At 35.2% G+C, this 25680-nt stretch overlaps 1 protein-coding gene across 1 annotated transcript in view; it reads left to right on the top strand.

Moving 5' to 3' along the window:
• Positions 1 to 13348: 13348 nt before the first annotated feature.
• Positions 13349 to 25680, top strand: part of LOC110113558 (callose synthase 7) — a 49146-nt gene continuing 36814 nt past the window's right edge. The window contains exon 1 of the mRNA XM_020846193.2: positions 13349 to 13906. Within this exon, the coding sequence (XP_020701852.1) occupies positions 13693 to 13906 (214 nt within the window). The 5' untranslated portion in view covers positions 13349 to 13692. The remainder of the gene's footprint in view (positions 13907 to 25680) is intronic.

Here is a 25680-nt window from a genome sequence, read left to right as displayed (position 1 = left end):
CAAGTTAGGGGTGCAAACTAGTGGAGTACAGCTCGAGCCAGGGTGTACGAATCGAGCTCTACTATTAAATAGTTCGAGCTCAAGTCGGGCTCGAAAGATGAGCTCGAGCTCGACTCGTCTCACGAAACAAGTCGAGTCGAGCACCTCGTCAAGCTCCTGCGTCGTCAGCAAATCACGCTCGTCTTCCCGAGCTACGTAGACCTCCGTCAACCGTCATCTCGCCGTCAAAGCCGCAAATCCCGCTCATCCACGAATCCCAATCGTCGTCATGAGCTGCGTTGACCTCCGTTGATTGCCTGCGAATCCCGCTCCCGCCTGTGAATCTAATCCCGCTCCCGCCTGCGAATTGAAGCCCGCTCCCGCCTACAAATCAAATCTCGCTCCCGCTACGCGAGCTACTTGACGAGCTCTCGAGTCGAGCAGCGGAGTGTTCGAACTCGGGCTCGTTAAGTCGTCAAGCTCGAAATTGTGTTCGAGCTCGACTCGTTGAGCCCATTAACGAGTCGAGCCCGAGCCGGCTCACGAGCTGACTTTACTCTGTTGCACCTCTAATACAAGTACAATTTAACTCAAATAGGGTGTTAAATTCCTATAATAATTATTAATAATAAAACTAATACATAGTACCTAATACAACAAAGTTAATCATATTTATTATATGTTAATATGTCTTGTACTTATTAACTAATAAATTATTAAACTAATGAAATATAAATCTCAAATTAAAAATTTTTATTAGCACTAATTAGATTATTTGAATAGAACTTATTATATATCAATATACCAATTAATTATTAATTAGAGAATATTAAATTAATGAAATGTTTCTATTAAATAAAAATAAATATAGAAGTTTTCAATTAATGTTAGTTCATATTTCTATTAATTAATTAATACAATAATTTTTATCTTTCCACCCAACCAGCTCGGATATGGGCGGATCCAGCTTCTTTTTTCAGTGTGGGTAAAAATAATTTTTTTTTGTGGAGGATGGACAAAGATGTTTAGGATTTATAAAATGAGGGCAAAAAAATTTTTTAAGAGGGAGCAAAATGCCAAAAATATCCAAAATATTCTAAACAATCCCTCTAAAATAAAAAATAATAATTTTTTGAGGGGGGGGCCCCCTCAAGTCAATGGGGGTCCGCCCATGAGCTCGGAGCCTTTCCTAATAAGCTCTTGAAAGGTACGAGATAATGTGATAGAAACGACATAATAATTGGATTAAGTTCAGTATTCAAACTATTTTTGAAATACTTTAGCTTCGTTTGGAACAGTTTTTTTACTGCTTCTTAAATTAGATTTTTAATAAGCTCTCATTCTTTTCAAAAAAATTAAAATTTACTTTATAAAGCAATACGGCATATTTATTTGAAATAAAGTAATGATATTTCTCCAATTACTTGTTTTATAATATATATAGAGATAAAATTTTCTTTAACTAGTCGCGAAGTCCAAAATATATATATTTATCGAATTTATGAATTTATAATATGTTATAAAATTATATATTATTATTTTTAAATTTTATAAGTATTAATAAAAAATAATTTCTTTCATGTTTAGATTGAGTGAAAAATAAACTATCAATTTCTAAAACAAACTGTTAATCTATAAGCCTCAAAAAATAAATATTTTTACAATAATTGTGTAAATAAGTCTTTAAAGATTCAAATCAGTAATTTGGATATTATTTATATTAATACTTAATTTTCATTAATTTTAAAACTCATTTGTAATTGTCAGCATGTTTTAAAATCCAAGTCATTAAAGAAAAAGATCTCATCACCTTAACATTGCGGTAAAATTCTACACTCGCGCACAAATAGATAAATTGAGAACAATTAATATGACTCGTGAGATTTTTTACACGAAAAACATAAGAAGGGGGACAATTATGATGATAGCCTAATTGAAATGATTTCATTAATATGAGTTGTATATTATAAAAAGTGCACTCCCTCATAACTATAGAAAGCACTAATATAATATAGTAGATTTGAAATGTGAAGTTGGCTTCCATTATATAAGTAAGAGTGGCTTTGATATCTAAGTTTCACTAAAAAATGATTGATGATATGATAAGTCATTCCCCTTATAGAAGGGGACCCACAACTAGAAAGGCTAGCATCAACTTTAAGGGCAATGACATATGCCATCACATATCCCGATGTCTGCTTATAACTTCACTTATACTTATACCTCCACTTAATCGTTCTCATATATATTCAAAACAGACAAAGACATGTTTGGTTCCCTTATAACTCGAATTTTACTTATGTATCCACTTAAGCATCCCATATGTTCAAGAAAGATGGAGTAATAGATGAACATAAACTTATAAATGTCCTAACTTAGCTTCTATAACACATGATCATCTGATCATCTCTCACATTTATCACATCCGTCATATGAACATGTATTGCATCATTTGAATATGAAAATATTGGCATATTTAACATGTATAAATAATATTTAGCATAATGCATGAATGCATGGAAGTGGCACATGATTGATAATTCTAATAATATACATGGGATAAAACTTATATAAATATTTAATAATGATATTTAAAAAAATCATTCATATGAACAATTATAATATCACTTTGAGGCTTTTATTATTCTATAGTACTTTCTATTAACATTTACACAAGCAGAGGAATCATACATTTAAAATCAACTGTGAAACTTTGAGTTTTACTTGTCAAAATACTCAAAATTATGCATTCACAACATACCAAAAGTTGGACGTGGAAAGATTCTTTAAATCATTTAATTCAATTAAAACCCTATAACTTTCACCCAATTTGCTCAAACTGAAAGCTAAAACATGAAAACAAAAGCCTACCTCGAGCTAAACAATTCCCTCAGTTGGTCGAATATAAGAATTCAGCTAAGAGGCCTCGAAAACTAAGCCTTAGTTTTTTCTTTCCTTTGTTCTTATCTGAAAGCTCCTCTCCAATATTTGTAGGGAAAGGGAAAATGAAAATAGTTTAGTGGAAATATTTTAGATATTTATATACAAATTACATATTTTGCTCAACACCGCGTGCGACGCCACCTCCCACAGCATTGTAATGCTCTGCATGAATATTCTAGGTATTCTAAAAAGAGAGTTCAACACCGCAACACTCTCAAGCGCTTTCCCCATAAATAGAGAGGGCCACGCCACCACACAACACTCCCAAAAAGCTTTTTATACTTAACATTCTCTATCTTTTCAAGTCCAGCTATAGACTTTTATAGACTTATAAACATCGAATGACTTAAAATTTCATAAACATTTAACAAACACAATATTAAATTTCAATTATTATCATATTTGGTTAATGTCAACTTGATCTATAGAGACAAATTTACAATTAATGGATGAAAGGAGTACATAACACTCTTGAGGCAAACACATGGACATTATGTCATATAGTTGTGAGATTTAATGTTAATGAGGAGAGTAGTTAAATTTATTTTAAAATCATTCAAATTCATAACCATGCCATAATATTTCCATAGGACCAACATCTTGTAAGGTCAAAGAGGGTAATTGGTTTTAGAAACATTATTGTCTTGAAGATAATGATAGAGGCTATTATTACTTTGGATATGTTAATTTTTTGCACCAATAAATATAATTTTATATGTGCCTCTTTATTGGCCTTGCTAATCTTCTATTTGGTGTGGTATTCTTATGTGAAGAAAATGTTGAATCAGTTACATGACTATTTGAAATATTTATAAGAATTACAGAAGATTAGCATTTAATAATAATAGTCATAGATTAAGATCAAGCCTTGGCCAAAGCTATTGAAAATACCTTATGCCATAGCGAACATAAATTATACTAATATAACATACAAAATAAAGCTACATCCAAGATTCATATACGCAACAGTGAGAAATTTGTTCAAATATTATTCCAGAAATATATGAGTAAATGTTATTTAGAGGAAGAATGGGGGATATGCTGAGTATTACATGGAAACATTTTGTTGAGTTATATAATATAAGAAGAAATTTAATAGCATAAGAAAATGTGAATAAATCTTATGCAACTCAATTTCTGGAGCTATTGAAATTAGAGCCATAAAGGTCTCCTCACCAATAATGTTTAGACAACCCCCTTATACACTATTTATTTATTTCATCTAGTTTATCTTGTATTTGTTCTTAACTTGGTTTATAGGGACACTATTTTCATAATATTTTCCTTCATTTGTTTCACCTATTTTATTTTAAAATATATGATTTTTAGGATATGTTTGTAATAAGTTGGAATCGACAGAGTCAAACTGAATTGGGTCAGCTAAATCAGTTCATGTCGTTTGATTTCCTATTCAAGCAATCTTGTTCCTTTAAAATGGGGATCGAACTTATGGCGTCGTAGTGAGCACGAGAAAGAGGGGAGCGACAGCTAGAAAGGTAGCTCGGAAACAAAGGTCATAAGAAATGTGTGTGAGCAGGGATTGAAGAGGTGTTGTTCGACATCAACCTCCTATCACATGCGATGCATAGCAAGGAAGACGAGTGGCCATGGTCATCTGGCATCACAGTTTGGTGGCTATGACTACCTCATGAGCAATAGAGGATGAGATTTGAATGGAAGAAGGACCGACTCAGATGATGATATCTCGATTTCACCTCCTTGCTTCAGATTTATTCGTTTCCTTCTTGAAGGGGAAGATAGTATATGAGAAGGGGGAATGTAATAACCTATAATCGATAAAGTCAAACGTACCGAACTGTGTCAGCTAAACGGGTTCATGTTGTTTAATTTCCTATTCATGCAATCCCATTCCTTTAAGATGGGGATCAGACTTAGGGCATCACAGTAAGTGCAAGAAAAAAGGGGGAGCGGCAACAAAAAAGGAAGCTTAGAACAATGGTCAGACGGAGCGTGTGTGAGTAGGGATCGAGGAGGTGCTATTTGGCATCAACCTCCTATCACACGTGATGCATAGCAAGGAAGGCGAGTAGAAATGGTCATGCTCGACGGCATCATAATTTGGTGGCTTTGACTACCCGAGTAGTATATGAAGAAATTTGAATGGAAGAAGGACCGACTCGGTTGATGTTCATTTCCTTCTTAAAAGGGAAAGAGGCACAAACATCTAATTCTTTTCCCCCTTCTCATGCTATCATCCCCTTCATCCATTTGATTTAGGTAAACCCTAACACCAAACTTGTCCTAAGCATTTATAATTCTTCTAGGTGGATTGTGATTGTCATTCTTATTGATAAATGTGTTTTTTTAGGGTTTAGAGTTGAATTTATGTGCAATTTAATTTTATGTTATGGTGATTTATTTAAAAGATTAAACTGAGATATTTAGAGCTTCGAACCCATATTTTCTTTGTTGTTATATTCATTTAAATCATTTAGATTCAATATTAACTTATCCCATGTATCAATCAAATATATAATCTAGATGAGTTGGCATATAGTAATAATGATACTTACATATATTACTTATATATTACAATGGCAATAGTTTATATTAGCGAAATCAATTTTTATGATTCAGGAGAAGTTATTTTATGTATTAAGGAATTGGTTACATGTATATGCATGTATATTTTAGAGTAAATATATAATCAAATCTTTATGATGATTGATTCTTAATGAGTTGCTAAATAATTTATTTGGGTCGTGGTGAATGATATTTATATAAAAAGTATTAAATAAAGCATTTAAGTTTGAGATCATTATGAAGAATAACTTCAGTGCAAGGTTGAATCCTTTATTTTAAAAAAAATTTTAAGTGGTTGTTGCATCATTTAATATTTTGATGTGTGATATATTGGATATATGATTGATGTAGACTCTTGTGGATTTAAGATTTGTTGAATACCGTGTGCTGGAATGGGAGGAGCTTCATCATGATTGGAATTCCCCACTACTTATCGTCTCTAATTAGTAGGTAACTCCTTACTAAGTAAGGGATAAATGTACCCTTCCTTAATTTCTAGGGGCACATCCCTTGCAACTTGTTCAGTGTTTTATTTTTTGATAATAAATGTAGTTTATGCTTCTCCAATACATTCACAGTATTTCAAGTAACAATTTTGGCATGATATGATTGTTAACTCTGTCATGTTACTTGATGCATGAATACCTAGATAGTTCACATACTTTATTCTGACTTCTTTTTGAATAATTATCTCCCATACAAATATGAATTTTGTAATGTATATAACTGAGTTTATTTGTGTGATAGCCCTTGTTAAGCACTATTATTGAAATACAATGTGTATACAATATAAGCTTGTTTGTTTGATGCTTGAAAATATCAGTATTTAACTCTATTAGATATTGGCTAGCCGGACCGGCGGGTCCTCAAAGTGATGATTCTATAGGAAACTATTGGATTTTCTTGGGATTGGTGCTTATATTTCTCGACAGGGTATTGTAGTAAACTAACTACAAATGTTTATAAATATATATCTATTTATGTACAAAGAACAATAATAAATGACTGATGAGTCATTGGTTAATGCATAAAAATCATATGCATGTAAGTGAATGTATTTGTATTGTAATTAAATGATTATTAGTTGTCACAAGCAATTCTTTATGAATTATATTATGCAAGAAAATTTAACAAATAAAATGCATCCATTATTCAATATCATACATTGTTTGAAGCTATTATAGTCCAGTATTTATTTTTCACTTATATACATCTCTTTGCTCACATTCTATGTCATTCCTTACCGTTTATGTTTAACTTGGTAGAATTTTACCTACCAAGTTTGTTCTTTCAAACTCACACATATTATTTTGTAATTTCAGGTTGCTAGTTGTGCTGCTTTTGGAGGAACTTTTAGGTTCATGCATCGTGCTGCTTTGATAGGTATTTAAGGTTAGAGTTATCTAATTAATTTGACTATAAAAGTGAAATTTCATTATTTTTGGTGGTCATTTAGTATATGTTTGGTTCTAGATGCTCTGATGATTTATTAGTGGACACAAATTATTAAAATCTTGTATTTTCAATGCTTTGATATTATTTTATAAATTTTGTTTAGCTCGCACCCTATCATTGGGTTCTTATGATTTTCTTCCAAGCCCAGTGGCGGGGTGTGAAAATATTACTCTTTTATCAACCTCAATAATCTTATCTAAATAGTGGCATCCAAGTTTACCTATGTGTTATTGATTAATTGATATTTGTTATGAAAATAAAAGGCTTTTTTTATTAATTTTGCCAATAAGATTATCTTGAAGAGTGGTGGGAGGAGTTGGAGTTAGTGAATGATTTTTTTTTTGTAGGAAGAGGATGTGGTGTGGCTCAATATGAGACTGAGTAGAATCATGCTCAATTTTCTTAGTACATTATGAGAGAGTGATGAGATTTAATTCACTAGTAAGGAGATGAACATAATCCTTAATATGTTCAAGAAAGAATAAAAAACTTGCATGCTAAATAATATTATAAATTAACCAAATGCCAAATTTACTTGAACATTATTTATATTATATATAATTGCCATTGATTCCTTACTGCTCCACCAACACTTTTTCAATCATCTCATAATTCATAGCCTCAATTATTTCATGCTAGGCTTGATGATATTAATATATTATAAAAATCAAATTTGCATTTGATGATGTTAGATGATTAGTTGCATAAATCTGCATTTGATGAAATTGGATGATGACTTTATCCTTGTTATAGTTGCAGTAAAATTGGTAACTAAACACTTTCATTAAGTATATGTTCAGCTTTAACGAGGAAATTCATGAGGATTATTAAAATATGACAACAAATCTCTACATAGTTTATAATTATGATATAGAAAAAATAAGTTTGCAAACAAACATTTAATATAAAACCTAAGTTAGTATTATAAAAAAGATTAAAGTTATTCGCTTTCTTTTTATTGTCAATATAAGTGAATATGGATAGTACCTCATTTTCTATTTGAATTTTTCTCAGAGATTTGTAAGCTCAATCATAAGTGCAACTTTATTGGCAATAAAGCTTAACACATTATCACATATAAAAAAAATCTTATTCCTATACACTCAAGTATGAAAATATGTGAAAGACAATGGACACATCTTGAGGAGTGAGAAGAATATGCATAAAATGAAACTCATTTATTTATTTAGCAGTAAGATTGCCACTTTTCATTTGACCGGGTAAAAGCTAGAAGGAAAGAAAAGAGTCGTAGTCAGCAGTAACCCTAGCCTTGTTTAGACCCTATGAATCAATTGAAACCTCAGATTCATACTAAAACCACGATGATTTAAATAGGGATAGGAAAGGATTGGGGCTAGAATGAGTACCATTATCTTTAAGAAATATAAGTCTTGGTAAAATGAGAAAATTGACAGAGTTTTAGGGCTGGCTATCTAAGAAAAACCTAGCTTTCTTTTCCTTATGACTTTGAGGGAGTTTGCTTCTAGGCGAGTTACCCTTTTGTCAGATTTTTAGTCCTTCACCATTTAGGCATTCTTCAAGCGATCGCATATGATATTTTTTTGAAAAATATAGTTACGTTGTTTTGTGATAAAATTATACTAGGCTTAACTAGGTGTACAATCATAACATAATTAACCTACATTTAGTGCAAAAGAATAGCTAAAATAATAGGAACCTGAACCTGAAGGATCATGATCAATCTCACATTCATGCTTGCTTGCTCTAACATGAAGTCGTTTAACTACATATAATGAGCTCAAGAGCACAACAAGTAATCAAATCCTACAAATAAACTCAATGCACAATAAAGAAGAATATGCATGTCAGTAATTAAATCAAAGTAGTAGTAATCACATGATTATGAATCAGTGTAGAAATAATAAAGCTCACAAGCACCAGTATTAGAATATGTAAATAATAAAATAGTATGATATGGAAGGCAATAAAATAGTATAATGTGGAAATCAGTAAACCAGCACATGAGTCGAATCAATAAAGTTGTTGTCGTATTAGTACAGTCAATCAATAAATCAATCGTATAAGCGATAAAACCAAAGCATCAATAAAGAATTATCTAACTCAGATCAATGCAGTAAAATCCTATAATTATGAAGACATGTTATTCAACACGTCACATGCTCAATATATCCAATATTAGTATAATGAATCAGTAGTATTAAATAGTACCAATGTATGCATTGATAATAGTAAAACCAATGGCAATAGCAGTAAAATAATAATATAATAGTAAATTTGTGCATTGACAAGAAACATGTATAGTAATAGGAATAATGCCTCAATAATATATAATTTAGTAGTCATACTAAATAAATGAGAAGTTATGGTTTAAGAGATATTTTTTTCAGTATCATATCAGTATTAGTAAACAATTGGCTCAGTAAATAGAGTCATCACTCTTTACCCATCGACATAGTAATCATCTTTTTATAGCTCCAAACCAGTTTATCATGTGAATCAGTCAATGATAACTCAAAATTATATATTTAAAGGAAAACTCGACGAGCCACCACCTTTTACATGTCAATCAATCTATAGTCAACATCAATAAATAACCATTCTTTACTTTTTTTTTTCTTTACACACACATTATTATCACAATATTATATTATTGACCTCCCTTTTGGCATTTGTCACTTACACTATTTTCTCGCTTGTATTTAATAATTTGATCCACCTTCATGCATGTTGCACTACTATGTTTGATAAATGGTCACATCGTGTATTTTATCTCAATTCATCGCTGGCTTTGAGAATTTGTTTTATTTTGATCACATATCATCATTTATCTTGTTTTAAAATATATGAGATTGAGTCAACGTCGATTTGATGAGTATTTAACATGGGTTTAAGCCCTTCCATGTGCATCTTCATTTGTGTATAGTTTTTTTTTTATTAGGACCTTATTTTGCAAAATAGATTTCACCGTTTTGTCCAACTCATCGAGACGGATCAAATGAGCTCACGCTTGAATCAAGTATCATTTGATGTGTGTCAAAGAGAGAGTGGTAATTATTATTATTATTATTTCAAGTATAAAATAAAAAGAGAAGTTTATTTTATGTTATAGTGCTATGATAATAATGTATGTACATGGAAATATAAATAAAGACTGATTATTTACTAACGTTGGTTAGAAATTGATTGACCTATATAAGATAGTGAGCTGACAGGCTTTCCTTTGAATATCATGATTTGGTGTTATACTCTACTGATTCACATGATACTAATTTAGAGTTATAAAAAGATAATTACTTCATTGACGGGCAAAGAATGACGTCTATGTTTACTAAGCCAACGATTTAATGATACTACTGATACTAATACTAAATTGAAAAAAAAAAAAAATTAAGTTAGGACTTCTTATTTGTTTAATGTGACTACTAAAATATATGTTATTGATTCATTGTTACTGTTACTGTATGATTTCACTGCTTTACTGTATGAATTTAATGTTACTGTCATGAATTTTACTAACGACACTGATACATATATCAATATTGTTTGATACTATTATTGATTCACTATACTGATTACTGATATTGATTCATTGAACTGATATTGAGCTTGTGATATGTTGAACATGTGATTAAGATATTAATTTGATACTTATATAAAATAATTGAATAATATGTGTACCTTATTATAAAATTTTATTGTATTGATATGATTACGATGGTCATTATCGATGCTTTGTTTTTACTACTTTATATGATTTCTTTGACGATTGATAGTACTGATACGAAGACTGTTTTATTGATTTGGCACACACTGGTTTATTGGTTTCCCCACCATATTGGTTTACTAGCTTCAATTTCATAATATTTTACTATGCATATTCTACTACTATTGTATGTAAATTTTTAATATTTCTACATTGATTCATGATCATATGACTGGTACTTTTATACATTGATTGATGATATGCATATCATTTTTTTACTGCTTTGAGTTAGTTGTATGATTGGATGCCAACTAGTTTTTTAGCGCATTATGTGGTTTAAATGATTTCAGGCCAAGGCAGACGATCAGGTGTGTGTGAGATTGATCATATTAGGATTCTTTAGGTTTAATGTTAGTTTATTTCTTGTTTTTTTAACTATTCTTTTGCATTCAGGACTAATGATGATATATTGTGATTGTATATATCCCGAGTAGTGTACATGATTTTTGAGAAAATGAATATATATATATATATAGTTGTTATTTATATTGATTAAATAAATTAGATAGTTGTATTTGTTGTATATTAAAAGATAAAAATAATTTTTCTAAATTTGATCTTGGGCATTACACCTCTGACCTCTATTGGCTACATACTATATACAATCCATCCAACCTCCGTTAGACGCAAATTATAGTCTCTTCGGCCTCTGTCACATGACAACAATCCCTTTGACCTCAGGCACCCGGTTGAGTTCCATCCGACCTCTATCACCCGACTACGGTTCTTCCAACCTCCATCACCCACTAACTATGGTTCCTCCCACCTAAGTCGTGTGGCTACAGTCCCTCTGACTTTAGTCGTCTTCCCACTATACTTTTACAAACCAATGTCGATTGATAACAATCCATTGGATCTCAGTTACCTTACTATGATCCTTTCGACCTCTGTCACTTGTCAATTATGGTCCATTCGACCTCCATTTATGGCTGCAAAATTATCGAACTGAGTCGAGCATGTGAGTGCTCATGTTTGAGTTTGTTTATTATCAGCTTGTTCAAGTTCGGTTCGTGTTTGATTTGAGCTTTATTGTTAGTGTTCATGTTTGGTTCATTTAAATTAATGTGTGTTCATGTTCAGTTCATGTATAGTTCGTTTAGTGCTTGTCGAGCTTTAAACAAATAAGCCTTAACGAGCTATGTTAATGACCATATTTAGCAAAAAATTTCAAACTATTAAACAAGCACATTCATGAACATATCTAAATAACGAGCTTTAATCGAACTAAGCACGAGTAGCTCGTCGAACGCTTGGTTTGCTTGTAGCCCTACCTCCATTGCTTGTTGACTTTGGTCCATCCGATCTCTATCACCCGACTATGGTCCATTTGATCTCTGTCATCCGACAACGACCTATTCGACCTTCGTTGTTTGACTACACTCCCTCTGACCTCCGTCACCTGACTAACGGTTCTTGCAATCTCAGTCGCCCGACTATGATCTCTCTGACCTCCGTCGCCCGACTACGATCCCTCCAACCTCCGTCGCTCGATATTGGAATCATTCCAACTGGGCAATGCATCGTAGTTTTTCCCTTTTTAGGATTTCCACCTAAAGATTTTGGTGTCTCTCATAACTCTTGCATCTCTCTTTCTCTTATGCATGTGTGTATTGGATCTTTATATAAAACTAGTATGTTAAACATAATATCTCTCTACTGCCATGAATGTTCCAACATGAAACAATACTTATGTATGTGCAACATCTAAGTCGTATTATATAATAATTTAATTATATTTATATAATAGTTTAAGTAAATTATGTAAAAGATTAATTATATTTAGAGGTAATACTTGTCATACCAAATTTATGATTTATATCATAAAAATAATCATATTCTATATAAAACGAAAAAGAATTATCAAAATATATTTTTTTAAGAAATACCTATTAATTATTTATAAGAAAAACATTTACGTGATAGATTGTATGCTTTGGATTAGGGGTGCAAACAAACTGAATTGATCTCAACTCGTAAGCCGAATTATGAGCTCGAACCCGAGTCGAGGTAGAACTCGAACTCTAATCGAGCTCAAAAGGCTAGCTCGAGTCGACTCGTGCCATTGAAATCGAGCTCGCGAGGCTTCCGCGGTCCGCCTGTTTGCCTTCCATAGTTTTAATCCATATCGCAATGTCTTCCGCAATTTGCACGCGACACCCGCAATTCATTTTTCCGTGCGAGTGGATGCTCCGGAAGAGGTGAACGGTGAACTCAAGCTAGCGATCCATCTTTCACAATTCACACGCAGATGCCCAGGCCTCAATTTGTCTTTCGTGCGCAAATATGCCAAGGCCACGATTCATCTTCCGCACATATGCACAGGTGTGGATGCTCGCATGGGCCGTGATTCATCTTCTGCGTGGGATAATCGAGCAGCTCGACGAGCAATCAAGCCGAGTATTATCAGGCTCAAACTCGAGCTCAATGATCCAACGAGTTCAAAACTTGATAAGCTCAACTCAAAAGACCATAAATGAGTCGAGCTCAAGGCTCGACCCCAACTTTCAATTACTGTTATGAACTGAAATGAGTAGTGGAATCCCACCAGAATAGTTACACGCATCTTGAAAGCATCCAAGGGCAATAACCCACTTTCTCTACGTTGCTGTTCAAAAGCTCAGTAGGATTCTCACGGTCCCATAACTTCAACTGCGATCCCAGGTTCCCGCGCCGAAAACACAAAGCTGTTCCACTGCGTTTCATCTCCCATGAAGCGATACCACGCTTGCGAATTGAGGAAATCGCAAAAGGCAGGAAAAGAGAAAAAGACGCAGGTCTTCGTCATTCCGCAAAACCCTAAATCCTCATTCATTAAACCAAATTCCTTGCTTGCTTGATGGGGCGTCCTAAAGAGTGTAAAAGCAAAAAGCAAAAAGGGGAAAAGAGAAAAGCCGTCGGTGTTCTCTTTTCTTTAACTGAAATGCAGCCACTTCCGTCTTCGATCCTGGTCCCATTCATATCTCTGCTGTTTGTCGTCGGCAGCTTAGTCGCAGAGAAGCAGGCGGAGAGGCTGATTGGCTTCACGAATGGCGAGCACCAGTGGAAGCAGGACATCCGGGGAGGGCGGGTTGGAGAAGACGCTGACGAGGAAGATGACGCGGTTGTCAACGATGCTCGATGGCGGAGAGGAGGAGCCGACTGCGGACAGCGAGCTGGTTCCGTCATCCCTTGGTTCGATTGTTCCCATTCTCCGCGTTGCTAACGAGATCGAACGGATGAACCAGAGAGTCGCTTACCTATGTGAGCTCTTTGCATCCTCTTTCGATTTTTTTTCTCTTTCTCACTTTCATTATCTTTTTTCATTGGATCGGAACGCTTGTTGGCTTATCGAGCGTGCTGGCTGCTGTCGCTGTTGGCTTTTGCTTTAATGAAGCTTGTTAGAAGTCGACAACTACCAAATTTTATGAATGAAACTGTTTCATAGTTAATAACCTAGTGAGGGTGAAATCGACAATCGTAGTAGAGGAAGAACTGCTAGTTGTTTTATTAAAAAAAAAAAAGGAAGTCCGAAGATTCAGATAATTCTAATAATAATTAAGAAAAATGGAGCAAGGAGGCTATTGGCGGTGACAAATTTTCCATTTTCAGCTTGTTCGCGAGTTCAAACATCATTTTGTTGGGCATATGGGTGCATTGCACAGAATGTGCTTGCCAGGGTTATGGTTGTGCATTTTAGCCAGAATTAGATAACATGATCATGTTATTATGGCTTTTGTTTACCTGCAGGGACTTGCACAATGATATTTGTGTATTGCCTTGGTACTTTCTTTGTTCAGAACTGATGTTGTACTGCTCAGAATTTTTTGTGAGCCTCTTTTGCGACATGCAAGTTCACTTTTAAGTTTCTGTGATTTTTTATCGCCGTAGGATGCATTAATCTGAAGATTAGAGACATCAAACTTAATGGAACAACAATAGAATCTGATATCTATGCCTTTTGGTCTATTTTTATCTATATAGTCTTTTTGTGTTAAATAAAAGATGATACTTAAAATTCTTTGATATTTCAGGTCTATTGTTAGAAGTGATGGTGAAATAGATAGGGATATTATTAGTAGAATTCATATTGGATGGTTGAAGTGGATGAATGCATCAGACTTCTTGTGTGATAAAAAAGTACCCCTCAAACTTAAAGAAAATTCTATAAGATGGTGGTGAGACCTGCAATGCTTTGTGGCACAAAATGTTGCCCATTACGTTAAGTTTTGCAGAGATGAGGATGCTTAGGTGGATGAGTGGCTTCACTCTTGGGGATAGAATGTGAAACAAGTATATACGTGAAAAGGTTAGAGTAGCTTCAATGATAGATAAGATTAGAGAGAGTCGCCTTAGATTTTGGTCACATAAAATGTGGACCTTCTGATGGCCCGGTTAGGAGAGTAGATGCATTAGATTTGACCTATTTAAGAAAGGTGACTCTTAACATGACACAATGGAGAAAATGAATTCATGCAGTTGATCCCAGTGTGATAAAGGCTTGATGATGTCCTTGTATTTAAGGACCTTAACCATTTTGAGTTATTGAGGCCAACTCATTCTCATTTGAACTTTACATAGAAATAAAATTGCATGGAGCACTCGATATGCTTTTGGACTAAGGGCTGTCACATTAATTGAAGATTTTTTTTTTCATTAAATTTGTAATTACATATATGATAACATCTACTTCCATGCACAAATTTTTATTTTCCAAAGTTAGGCTATAAAAGTAGCATGTGGACAGGAAAAAAAGAAAATACCAAGTATCTATGACCTAAATATGTTTTCAAAGCTGTAAATGGAAATAGTTCTTAAGGCCATATTTTTATACTTGAATATTTCAAGTATTTTAGTTAAACATGAATTTCAACATATATTTGTGAGTCTCATTATTTTCTATTTTCTTAAAGTGCTTATAATAGTAGAACAAAGATTACATATGATTTACAATTTTGATTATTGTCATTTGAATTATTACCAATCATTAATATTTTTAAAAGACAAATTGAAAACATAGGTGTAATAGTTTTAAGTATTTTGTATCTATTATACAAAAGAATGAGCATATAAGTAAGGACATAACTTCTAGAGTTGAATTTGTATGGTTAAAATGTAAGTCTTTTGAAAGTATTGTGTGATAAGAAGATGTCGCTTTAAGGAAAATTCTGTAAAATGTAATTAGGGTGCTTATGTTGTATGGATCTTAGTGTTGGGTAATGAAAACAATCATTGATAGCTAAATCAAGAGTGACATAAATGATAATGTAAGTTGAATGTGTGAAATAGGTACATTTATATGCAATGATTATATTAGAGGGGCAATTCGAGCAATATCTATTGAAGAGAAGGTATGTGAAAAAGACTTCGATGATTTGGACATTAACACCTTATGTGGTATTGAGCAAGAAAATAAAATAAGGATTCATAAAGCCAACCTCAAAAAGTTGGGATAAGGCTATTGAGGATATGATGACAATTTCTTAAGCATGGATTATATAGCATTGGGATCCTAGAAACTTATTTTTGACTCCTTAAGAGAGGGAGTTCTAGCTTTTTGAAAGTGTATGTACAGCTATAGGAAAAAGTAAGTGATTGCAACAATTTGCTGCTCTAATAGTCTTTGGCTGTCCACTTCATCAAGTTATTAATCTCATGATCATTTTTTACTTGAAAAAAGTAATAATACTTAATGAAAATTAAAGTGATGGTGAATAAAAGTGAAACTCATTGCTGCCCAAGCAAATAAATGAAATTTGTTAACAATATGTAAATTCTTGCAAAATAAATAAACATCACTGCAGCTGTTTTTGATAATTGTGATCCAAACACTTGCATTGAAATAAACTAGCCCTTGGTTTTTGGGGACATTATATAATTACTTGGTTATGGTTGTGAAAACCAGTTGATCGGTCATATATATCACTAGAAGTACTATGAAATGGGCTGAAATATATAATTGAGTGACCATATGTCTATTAGCACAATGGAAAGGGCTGAAAGACATGATTTATATGCTTGCTTAATTGAAAGGATCATCATATTTTATTTAGATTGTGGTATAGAAGATTTGACCTCAAAGAGCCTCCCATGTGGTTTGAACACTAGACCCTTCTATGGAAAAGTGCGAAGATATTTGATGCTTGCTTGAAGAAATTGTTTTATTCATCACACCCAATGTGCTAGAAGATAGTTTGGCTCTAAAACTAGCATTGTGAATCCCATGAAGTGTGGATAGTTTGAGGTGGCTGCCATGTCAACATTGCACCTATGATGGGAGGATGAGCAAACGTTGCAGGCCACCTATTGGGCATGCAACTTGTATTTGATATTTTGTTTGTTTTATAAAAATGCCTCGTAACCACTTTTTAAAGATCCCTTGAACCTGACATTGATGTATTGTGGTCACAAATTATTAGCAAACTATGTCACTCTAAGCGAGTTACATTCTAAATCATTCCCAATATAATTTCTTTTTTATTGTATCTCTAGCATTCTCTATCTTGGTTGGTTTCTCTCAATCTCTTTGCCTCTCTTTGTCACTTTATCATTAAATTCGAAAACACATAAACATAAAATTATTAAGACTCATATAGTTACCTTTCTTCCGGTGCGCCTCTCGTACGGTACACGTTTCCACCCCTGCTACTCGTTATGATTAAAATAATTATGCCTGAAATTTTTTTTTAACAATTAACAGTAAGCCAAAACTTAGTGAGTAAAACATGTATCCAAATTACAGTAATTTAAGTCAGATGGAGTAATATGCTAAATACCACTTAAACATATCATAAATTTGCTTCCTATTAAACATAACATTAAACATACACATAAATCATAAATCCATATCATGCATATTCATTTGATATGTAGTACAACCTTCACATGAGTCACTGTCTAGTACCATAAATGTACTCTTTTACCATTTCCTTACTTTTGCATGCTAAAACTTTCCATTCATCAAATTAATATTTATGTAAAACTAATTTTTGGATTTATTAATTTTAAAAATTAGAAAAATATCATTTCGTGAGAAAAACCTAATTTATTCCCTTAGGAACCCTCTTAGGACCCTTAGAAACTATGTTTGTAAAATCACTTTCAAAATTTCAAACTTTAGGAAAAAACCCTAATTTTTCCAACTCAATAATTTTGAAGAAAAACCTCATTTCCATGCATAAAATTATCTCATAAACCTTCCCTATACATCTCCTAAAGAAATGAGAAGTTTTTGTCAAACCCTAACTTTTTCTTTTCAAGAAAAAGTCATGAAACATAAGAAATAACTTGATTAGAAACTCACCCTAGCCTCCTTGAATCTCCCTTTTCCATTTCCCCTAAGCCTGGCCGCCAGAAACCGCCGTCGAAGCCGCTCACAAAGTCCTCCCTTTGCCTAGCCCGTTCGCCTTCTTCCTTTCTTCCGCTCGGTTCGGCCGTACGAAATAATGGAGACCGAATTTCATTCGATCCCCTAATAAGAGTGGGAGGAAAGGTTAGGTGCATAAAGTCTTAATTACCTCTTGCATGCATTATTTAATTTTAATTTCAATAAGGGTATTTTAGGTATACTCAAACTTCTATAATTTTTAACTTCCAAAAATAAGCAAAATTCAATATAAGTCCTTTATATCGTTTTGCTCGAAATTTTGCATAGAGTTTTATAAAATTATTTTCGTCAAATTCTGACAACTTTGAAAAATTCGCATAAATCTCATTGCGCCACATTGAAAAGCGTGCGATGTCTAAAATTGACATTTTTCAGGTTTTACAGTAGTGCACGTACACCGACCCATTTTACACACTGAAATGGTAGATCATACATAATAATGCAAGCTGTGAGTAGATCACATAACTCTTGGTGGTCAAACTTGTTATCTGTTAAGGAAGTAGGTGAGCAAGAAGTTGACAACAAATTTAGTTGGCCTATGTCATGAGTGCTTCTCTTTTACAAGCTTACAGATGACATTTCAAATTACTAGTCCCATTTTTACTATGACATTGTTATATAGTGTCACATTTTTGCATTTACGTCTTTATTTGCCATCAGCAGCCAATGATAACATCTCATAATGACCTCATACAGTTGAAATCATCATTCTTTTCTCCTTAACAACTTTATCCCCATCCTTTTCTTTCTCAGCGGTGTCACAAAAATCAACATGATCAACTTCATTAGCTTCTATTTCAATTTCATTTTGACCACTTACAGCATTTACATTTTCAGTAAAAGGTTTACTTTCAACGGCAGTATTCGAGTCCTCCATATATGATCTAACAAATGGAAATAAACATAGTTACAAAGTTTAGTATACAACTATACATTCACTGAGATGTTAGCCTTGAATTTTAATTGGTTGATGCAAATGATAATGATGTTATTATGTCTTTAAACTTCTTTAGAATAAAACAAGTAGGCAAGCATTACAACACTAAAACAAAGATAAGAAAATACAAAGCTATAATCCAAATTACTGCATATTGCAAGTTTGCCACCACAAGGTCCACAACCTGACAACCACAACAACGTATTGCTGATTAACTGCATATTGCATAGGGGAAGCATAACCCATAAACAACCATCAGGCAACAATTCAAGGCTGACAAAAATAGATGCCAACAGTTCACGTATCACACTTCACAATTTTCATGATTTCTTCCTAAACTATTGCTACAATAAAGAGCCAAAGATAAATCCTAAACCCTAAAATGAAAAAAAAATCATAAAACTCAAAACCTTGATTGGTTGAATCTTATCCAACTTCCAAGTTCCAAAGCCATCAACACGTCCAATAAAATAAAAAACCCGGTTGAAATAGGCAAAGAGATAATGAGATTGAGATACAAAAAGCTACTGAACTAACGACGACGAGAATGGAGGCTGCAAGATGTAGCCTGTAGGCATGAACTGAGTACCGACGGCATAAAGAGTTGAGACTCTAGAGGAAATGAGCAAGGGCCGCAGCTAGCCAAAAGCCTAAACGGACGCTCGACGGCTCAAGAACAAGATTTGAGAGAGAATCAGAGAACTAAGAAGCTGAACAAGTGAACGACCTAAACCACGCGACCTCGGGTTGATCCATAGGGTTTAATTAAATTCGGGTTGAAGAGGTCGTGGTCGAATTCTCGGGTCATTTTGAACCCAACCTGATTTTTAAAACTGGTCAAGTTTTTGAATTTGAACCCGACCCGTTTGATAAACGGGTTGACCGAACCCAGACTTTTTTGGGTCGAGTCTAGTTCAGGTTTCAGGTTGGGCCAAGTTTTGACACTCCTACCTCTTGATTTGTAGTCCGAATCTACATACATCCCTTTGTACTTGTTTCACTTCAATTAAGCAAATCAAACTTCCATCATTGAACATAAAATTCAATGATAACTCTTCTTGATTTGCAACCCCAATTGCAAATCAATCTTTCTCACCTATTGAGCCATAATCAATTGGTGACTCATCTCATCTCCTCCAAACCTCCAAATTATAGGAGATTTCTTTCTCTTTAGCTCCAAAAGCTTAGGAGAATTCTCCAACGTTTAGCACAAAAACTATATGTTGGACATCGTCTTTCCCTCCATTTAGCCCCAAAGCTAAAGGGAATTTCTTTATACCTTTGCCCAAAAACTTTATGTCTATTTTCTTCTCCCTAGCTCCAATAGCTAAAGAGGACTCTCAACCTTTAGCACAAAAACTATTGGTTGGATATTTTCATCCCTTCCCTTTAGCCTCAAAGCTAAAGGGACTTCTCAAACCCTTAGCCCCAAAGCTTTGGATCCTTCATTTCACCTATTTGATCCCCAATCAAATAGAAGATCTTTCTACTTAGACCCAAACTTCAATTAACATCTTCATCTAACCATAACAAATGATTTTTCCCTTTCATAACATTTAAAATACATAGTCTTTAGATGTCTTTTAGGAGTCTTCCTCTATTGAAATTCATCTTACCAAATTAGTTGAATTTCACAAAGTCCTTAGTATAACCTTTAGGCATGTTCACCTTATATTATTAGGTAAGCATTCATCTCTTATACAAACACTAAGATAACTCCAAAAATCTCTAAAATTGGTTAAGGTTTTTTTTGATACATTGATTAATCATCTCATCCAAAAGGTGAGATTCCTACATCAATGTATCTTAGGACTTCATAAGCAATATGTTTGCCTCAAAGCCAGCAGTGGCTGTTTAATGGGTTCTTCATAACCCTCGTAAATATGAAGCACTTAAAATTCAAATAAAATCTTTAAGTCACAAACAACTTAAAGAGAAATCATCCTTGGATTAAGATTTAATGTCTTTTTTCCTCAATAAAATAGAAACAAGTTTCATTGTGTGACATGCTACACAACCACACACAATTAGGTGTGTAACCCCTAGGCATGCTAGGATTATGATTTTTTTTTGCGCATGTGATTGATGCTTTAATGTGATGCTTTTAAATTGTCTACGATGTGGGCCCTACCCTTAAGTGGTTAGTGTGTGTGTATATATATATATATATATATATATATATATATACATGCTCTTTTTACAGGTAGCCATGTCTAAGAGGGGGTGTACTAAACAATAAATAAAATGCTTGTTAACAGGTGTTGCTTAAAATCCCCTCAAGGAGGCATGACCAATAGGGTAGAAGTAGGATCTTGGCACTTTTAAGTGCCAGTCAATTCTAAATGTGTGTTTTTCATGATTTATATAGAAATTGCTCAAACTGCTCCTAATCCCTCCCCTATTTTGTAGGTTTTGAGTTTTTTACATTTTTGTATGTATTTGATAAATTTAGGAGTTATATATAAGCATGTGGGGTATGGTGAAAGGAAAGGTGGACCAGGAGGATGAGCCTATCAAAGGTGAAACCCAAGACCTACCTACAAGCTAAAACTTGAAGACACCTACAGGCAGAGTCTGTAAAAGTTATCTAGGTTCTATAATAGCTTGCAACTTAGCTGCCAACAATAATTGTAATAACTTGGACATTTACATTCTTACTTTGGTTGATTTATATGCATATCATCGTGTTGATTATTTACTTGGTGCGCAATAGAAGCATATTTTTTCCTATATTTCTTCTTTGCCTTTGTCTTGGGGTGGTCTGGACTTGTTTATGTGGTAGGTTCTTAGGACAAAATTAAATTTTCTACCCTTTACAAATGTAAAAATCTAAAATATAGGAATCACCATTTTTCTGAATAAAGAAAAATTGCATAGCTTCTTTCAAAGAGCTAAGTTCCAAAATTTAAAATGATCATGCATAACCAAGTGTGTGACATCTATAAAGTCATCACTTAAGGACTAAATAACAAAAATCTATTTTCTTTGTGAGTTAGTATTGTGCATGCCCATATGGTCAAGCATCTTGGCCTCAAAATCAAATTGTAAGCTCTATCTGATCGGAAATACTTGAGTTCGCAAGTAACCCTAAAGGAATACTTAAGTTCGCAAGCAAACCTATCACTAATTGGAGACAAAACAGCGAGAAATCAGCCAAAATCTGGGCGAAATTAGCCCCAAATCACTAAATTGCAATAAGGAAAACAAAGCAAAGCAATAGAAAATCAAGATACAAGTGATTCTCAATTCGAGAGGAGGATCGTCTCTCCCAAATCTCTAGACAAGAGAGTCTAGAGCCCAAAACATCCAAGAAACTCCAAGAAGAAAACAATACTTGCATGCCCCTCCCTTCCCCTTACCTCTCCTATTTAAAGACTTTTCCACCTCCTCAAATCTTTCTTAAAAATAATTTCAAATAAATTCAAGTCCCGTGGACCCCACCCATAGGAGGTAATTTAATTTGGGCAAGAACGGAGGCGAGATTTCTTCCTTTGATACACAATTGCCGGCCTTTTTATTTGGGGCTAAGGCGGTTCAGAAGGAAACGCCTCAAGAGGCGGTTCAGGAAGAACCGCCGTATCAATACCGCCCTCCCAAAGAATCACCTTGTCCTCGAGGTGAAAACTAGGAAACTGTTGCTTCACCCTTTCGTACGGCTCCCATGTGGCATCGTAGTATGGAAGATTCTTCCACTTGATCAGTACTTCTTTTGCCTCTTTTTCTTTCTAACGAACCCCCATCAACTCTAAGGGTTCCATAATCACCTCTAAATCTTCTGTACGTGTGGCTGGTAACTCTGAGCTGGCTGTATAATCTCCAATAGATCTTCTCAGCTGTGACACATGAAAAAACGGATGAATAGTTGTCGTGAGTGGTAGTTTTAGCCGATATGGCACTGCTCTGATTTTCTCTAATATTTCATAAGGTCCAAAGTATCTTGGGGCGAGCTTTTCATTTCTTCTGTTGGCCACTATCTTCTGCCGGTATGGTCGGAATTTTAAGAACACTTTCTCTCCTGCTTCGAACTGGATGTCCTTCCTATGCCCATCAGCCTGTTTCTTTATAATATGTTGAGCTCTTAATAGATGTTTCTTTAATTCCTCTAATACTTGATCCCTTTCTTCTAAGTACTCCTATACGGAAGAGACTGGAGTACTGCTACTCCCAAAGTGTACTAAGTGAGGGGGGTCCCTTTCATACAACATCTTGAATAGAGTTATTTGTGAGCTGAGTGAAAAGAGGTGTTGTACCAGTACTCTGCCAAAGACAGCCATTTGGCCCAAAGTTTGGGTGTCTCCGACACAAAACATCTCAAATAGGTCTCTAAGTTCCTATTGACCACCTCTGTTTGGCCATCTGTCTGTGGGTGGTAAGCGGTGCTCCTTTTTAGAACTGTTTCCTATAACTTGAACAATTCTCTCAAAAAATGACCGAGGAATACCTTATCTCTATCTGACACAATTGCCTCTGGTATGCCATGTAATCTGACTACCTCTCTAATGAATGCTGAAGCCACTGTCACCGCGGTGTAAGGATGTCGGAGGGGAATGAAATGAGCATACTTGCTCAATCTATCCACCACTACCAAGATTACTGTGAAGCCTTCTGAACGAGGCAGCCCATCTATGAAATCCATGGATATCTCCTCCCAGACTCGTCTCGGTAGTGCCAACGGCTGTAGTAGTCCCCCTGGTGACATCGCCAAATACTTGTTCATCTGGCAGATTTCACACCTTGCCACCATCTCTTCTACATCTCTACGCATCCCCTTCCAGTAAAGCTCGGCCGCCAATCTTTTATAGGTCTTCTGCACTCCTGAATGGCCCCCCACTGCGCTCCCATGAAATTCCTGGAGTATATTTGGGATGTGGATCGAGGTCCGAGGCATCACAAATCTTCCCTGATATAATAGTCTGTCTCCTTCTAATGAGTACCGTGGATGGCTCCCCTCCTCTTTTAGCAAAGCTGCCTTGATTCTTCCCAGTTCTTCATCTCTAGCACTTTCTTCTCTGATAGCCTCCTAGTCAAGCATCAAAGGAACGGAAAGTGCCACTGTCTGCAGCTCCCCCATACATCTGGACAAAGCATTTGCCGCCTTATTCTCCACTCCTGGTCTATACTGAATCTCAAAATCATACCTCAGCAGCTTGGATAACCACCTTTGATGCTCTTCCACCACCATTCGTTGTTCCAGCAGGCATTTCAAACTCCACTGATCTGTCATGACAACGAAATGTCTCCCAAGTAAGTTAGGTCGCCACTTTTGGATGGCCAGAATGATGGCCATTAATTCTCTCTCATAGATTGATTTCAATCTGGCTCTAGCAGTCAAAACCTAGCTGAAATAGGCAATGGGCCTACGATTCTGCATAAGCATTGCACCAAGCCCATATCCTGACGCATCTATCTCCACAAAAAAGGTCTGAGTGAAATCTGGCAAGGCTAGGACCGGGACCGTCGTCATCACCTTCTTTAGGCTCTCAAATGCTGCTGTAGCTGCCTCCCCCCATAGGAACCCATCCTTCTTCAACTGCTCAGTGAGTGGCCATGTTATATTGCCGTACCCTTTTACGAACCTTCTGTAGTAACCTGTCAGCCCTAAAAATCCCCTCAGCTCCTTCAGATTCTTCAGCACTATCCACTTTAGCATTGCCTCAAATTTGGACTGATATGCTGCCACCCCCTCTTTTGATACAACATGGCCCAAGTATTCCACACTGGCTTGTGCGAAGCAGCATTTCTTCTAGTTGGCCCTCAACTGGTGCTCCTACAGTACCTCTAGCACCCTTTTCAGATGCTCCCAGTGCTCCTCCTCTGTCCTGCTGTAGACCAGGATATCGTCAAAAAATACAAGTACAAACCGTCTGAGATAAGGTTTGAAACAAACCGTCTGAGATAAGGTTTGAAAACCTTATTCATAAGAGCCTGAAAAGTAGCGGGGGCGTTGGTGAGGCTAAAAGGCATAACTAAGAACTCATAATGTCCCTCATGAGTTCTAAAGGCCGTCTTGGGTACATCCTCCTCCTTCATCCGAATCTGATGGTAACCTGATTTCAAGTCTATCTTGCTGAAGATCACTGTGCCACTCAATTCATCTAGCAACTCGTCAATAACTGGGATAGGAAACTTATCAAGTACAGTTTCCTTGTTGAGCGCTAGGTAGTCCACGCAGAAACGCCAACTTTCATCCTTTTTTACCAATAGAACTGGACTAGAGAAGGGGCTGATGCTAGGTCTGATGATTTCTGCCTCTAGCATCTCTCTGATCAACCTTTCTATTTCATCATTCTGGAACTGAGGGTAGCGGTAATGCCGTACACTGATGGGAGACACTCCCTCCTTCAATACTATGGCATGCTCTTGCTCCCTCTGCGGTGGTAATCCCTGAGGTGGCTAGAACACCTCCTGGAACTGCTAAATCAATGGCTGAATGGAGTGGGGTATGTCTCCTCCCTCCTCCAAACTCTCTCCCTCCTTCAATACTATGGCATGCTCCTGCTCCCTCTGCGGTGGTAATCCCTGAGGTGGCTAGAACACATCCTGGAACTGCTAAATCAATGGCTGAATGGAGTGGGGTATGTCTCCTCCCTCCTCCAAACTCTCTCCCTCCAAAATGTGTAGCTCTACTAGATATCCTCCACCCACCAACCGAATATCCCTCACCATTGTTTTAAGAGAAACCAGGGATTTGGAAAGCCCCGCATCTCCCTTAAT

The sequence above is a fragment of the Dendrobium catenatum genome, unplaced genomic scaffold (assembly GCF_001605985.2).
Source record: "Dendrobium catenatum unplaced genomic scaffold, ASM160598v2 fragScaff_scaffold_1557, whole genome shotgun sequence".
In the NCBI taxonomy this organism is placed as follows: Eukaryota; Viridiplantae; Streptophyta; class Magnoliopsida; order Asparagales; family Orchidaceae; genus Dendrobium; species Dendrobium catenatum.
Note: the sequence above shows the minus strand (reverse complement) of the source record. Positions and strands in the feature narration are given on the sequence as shown.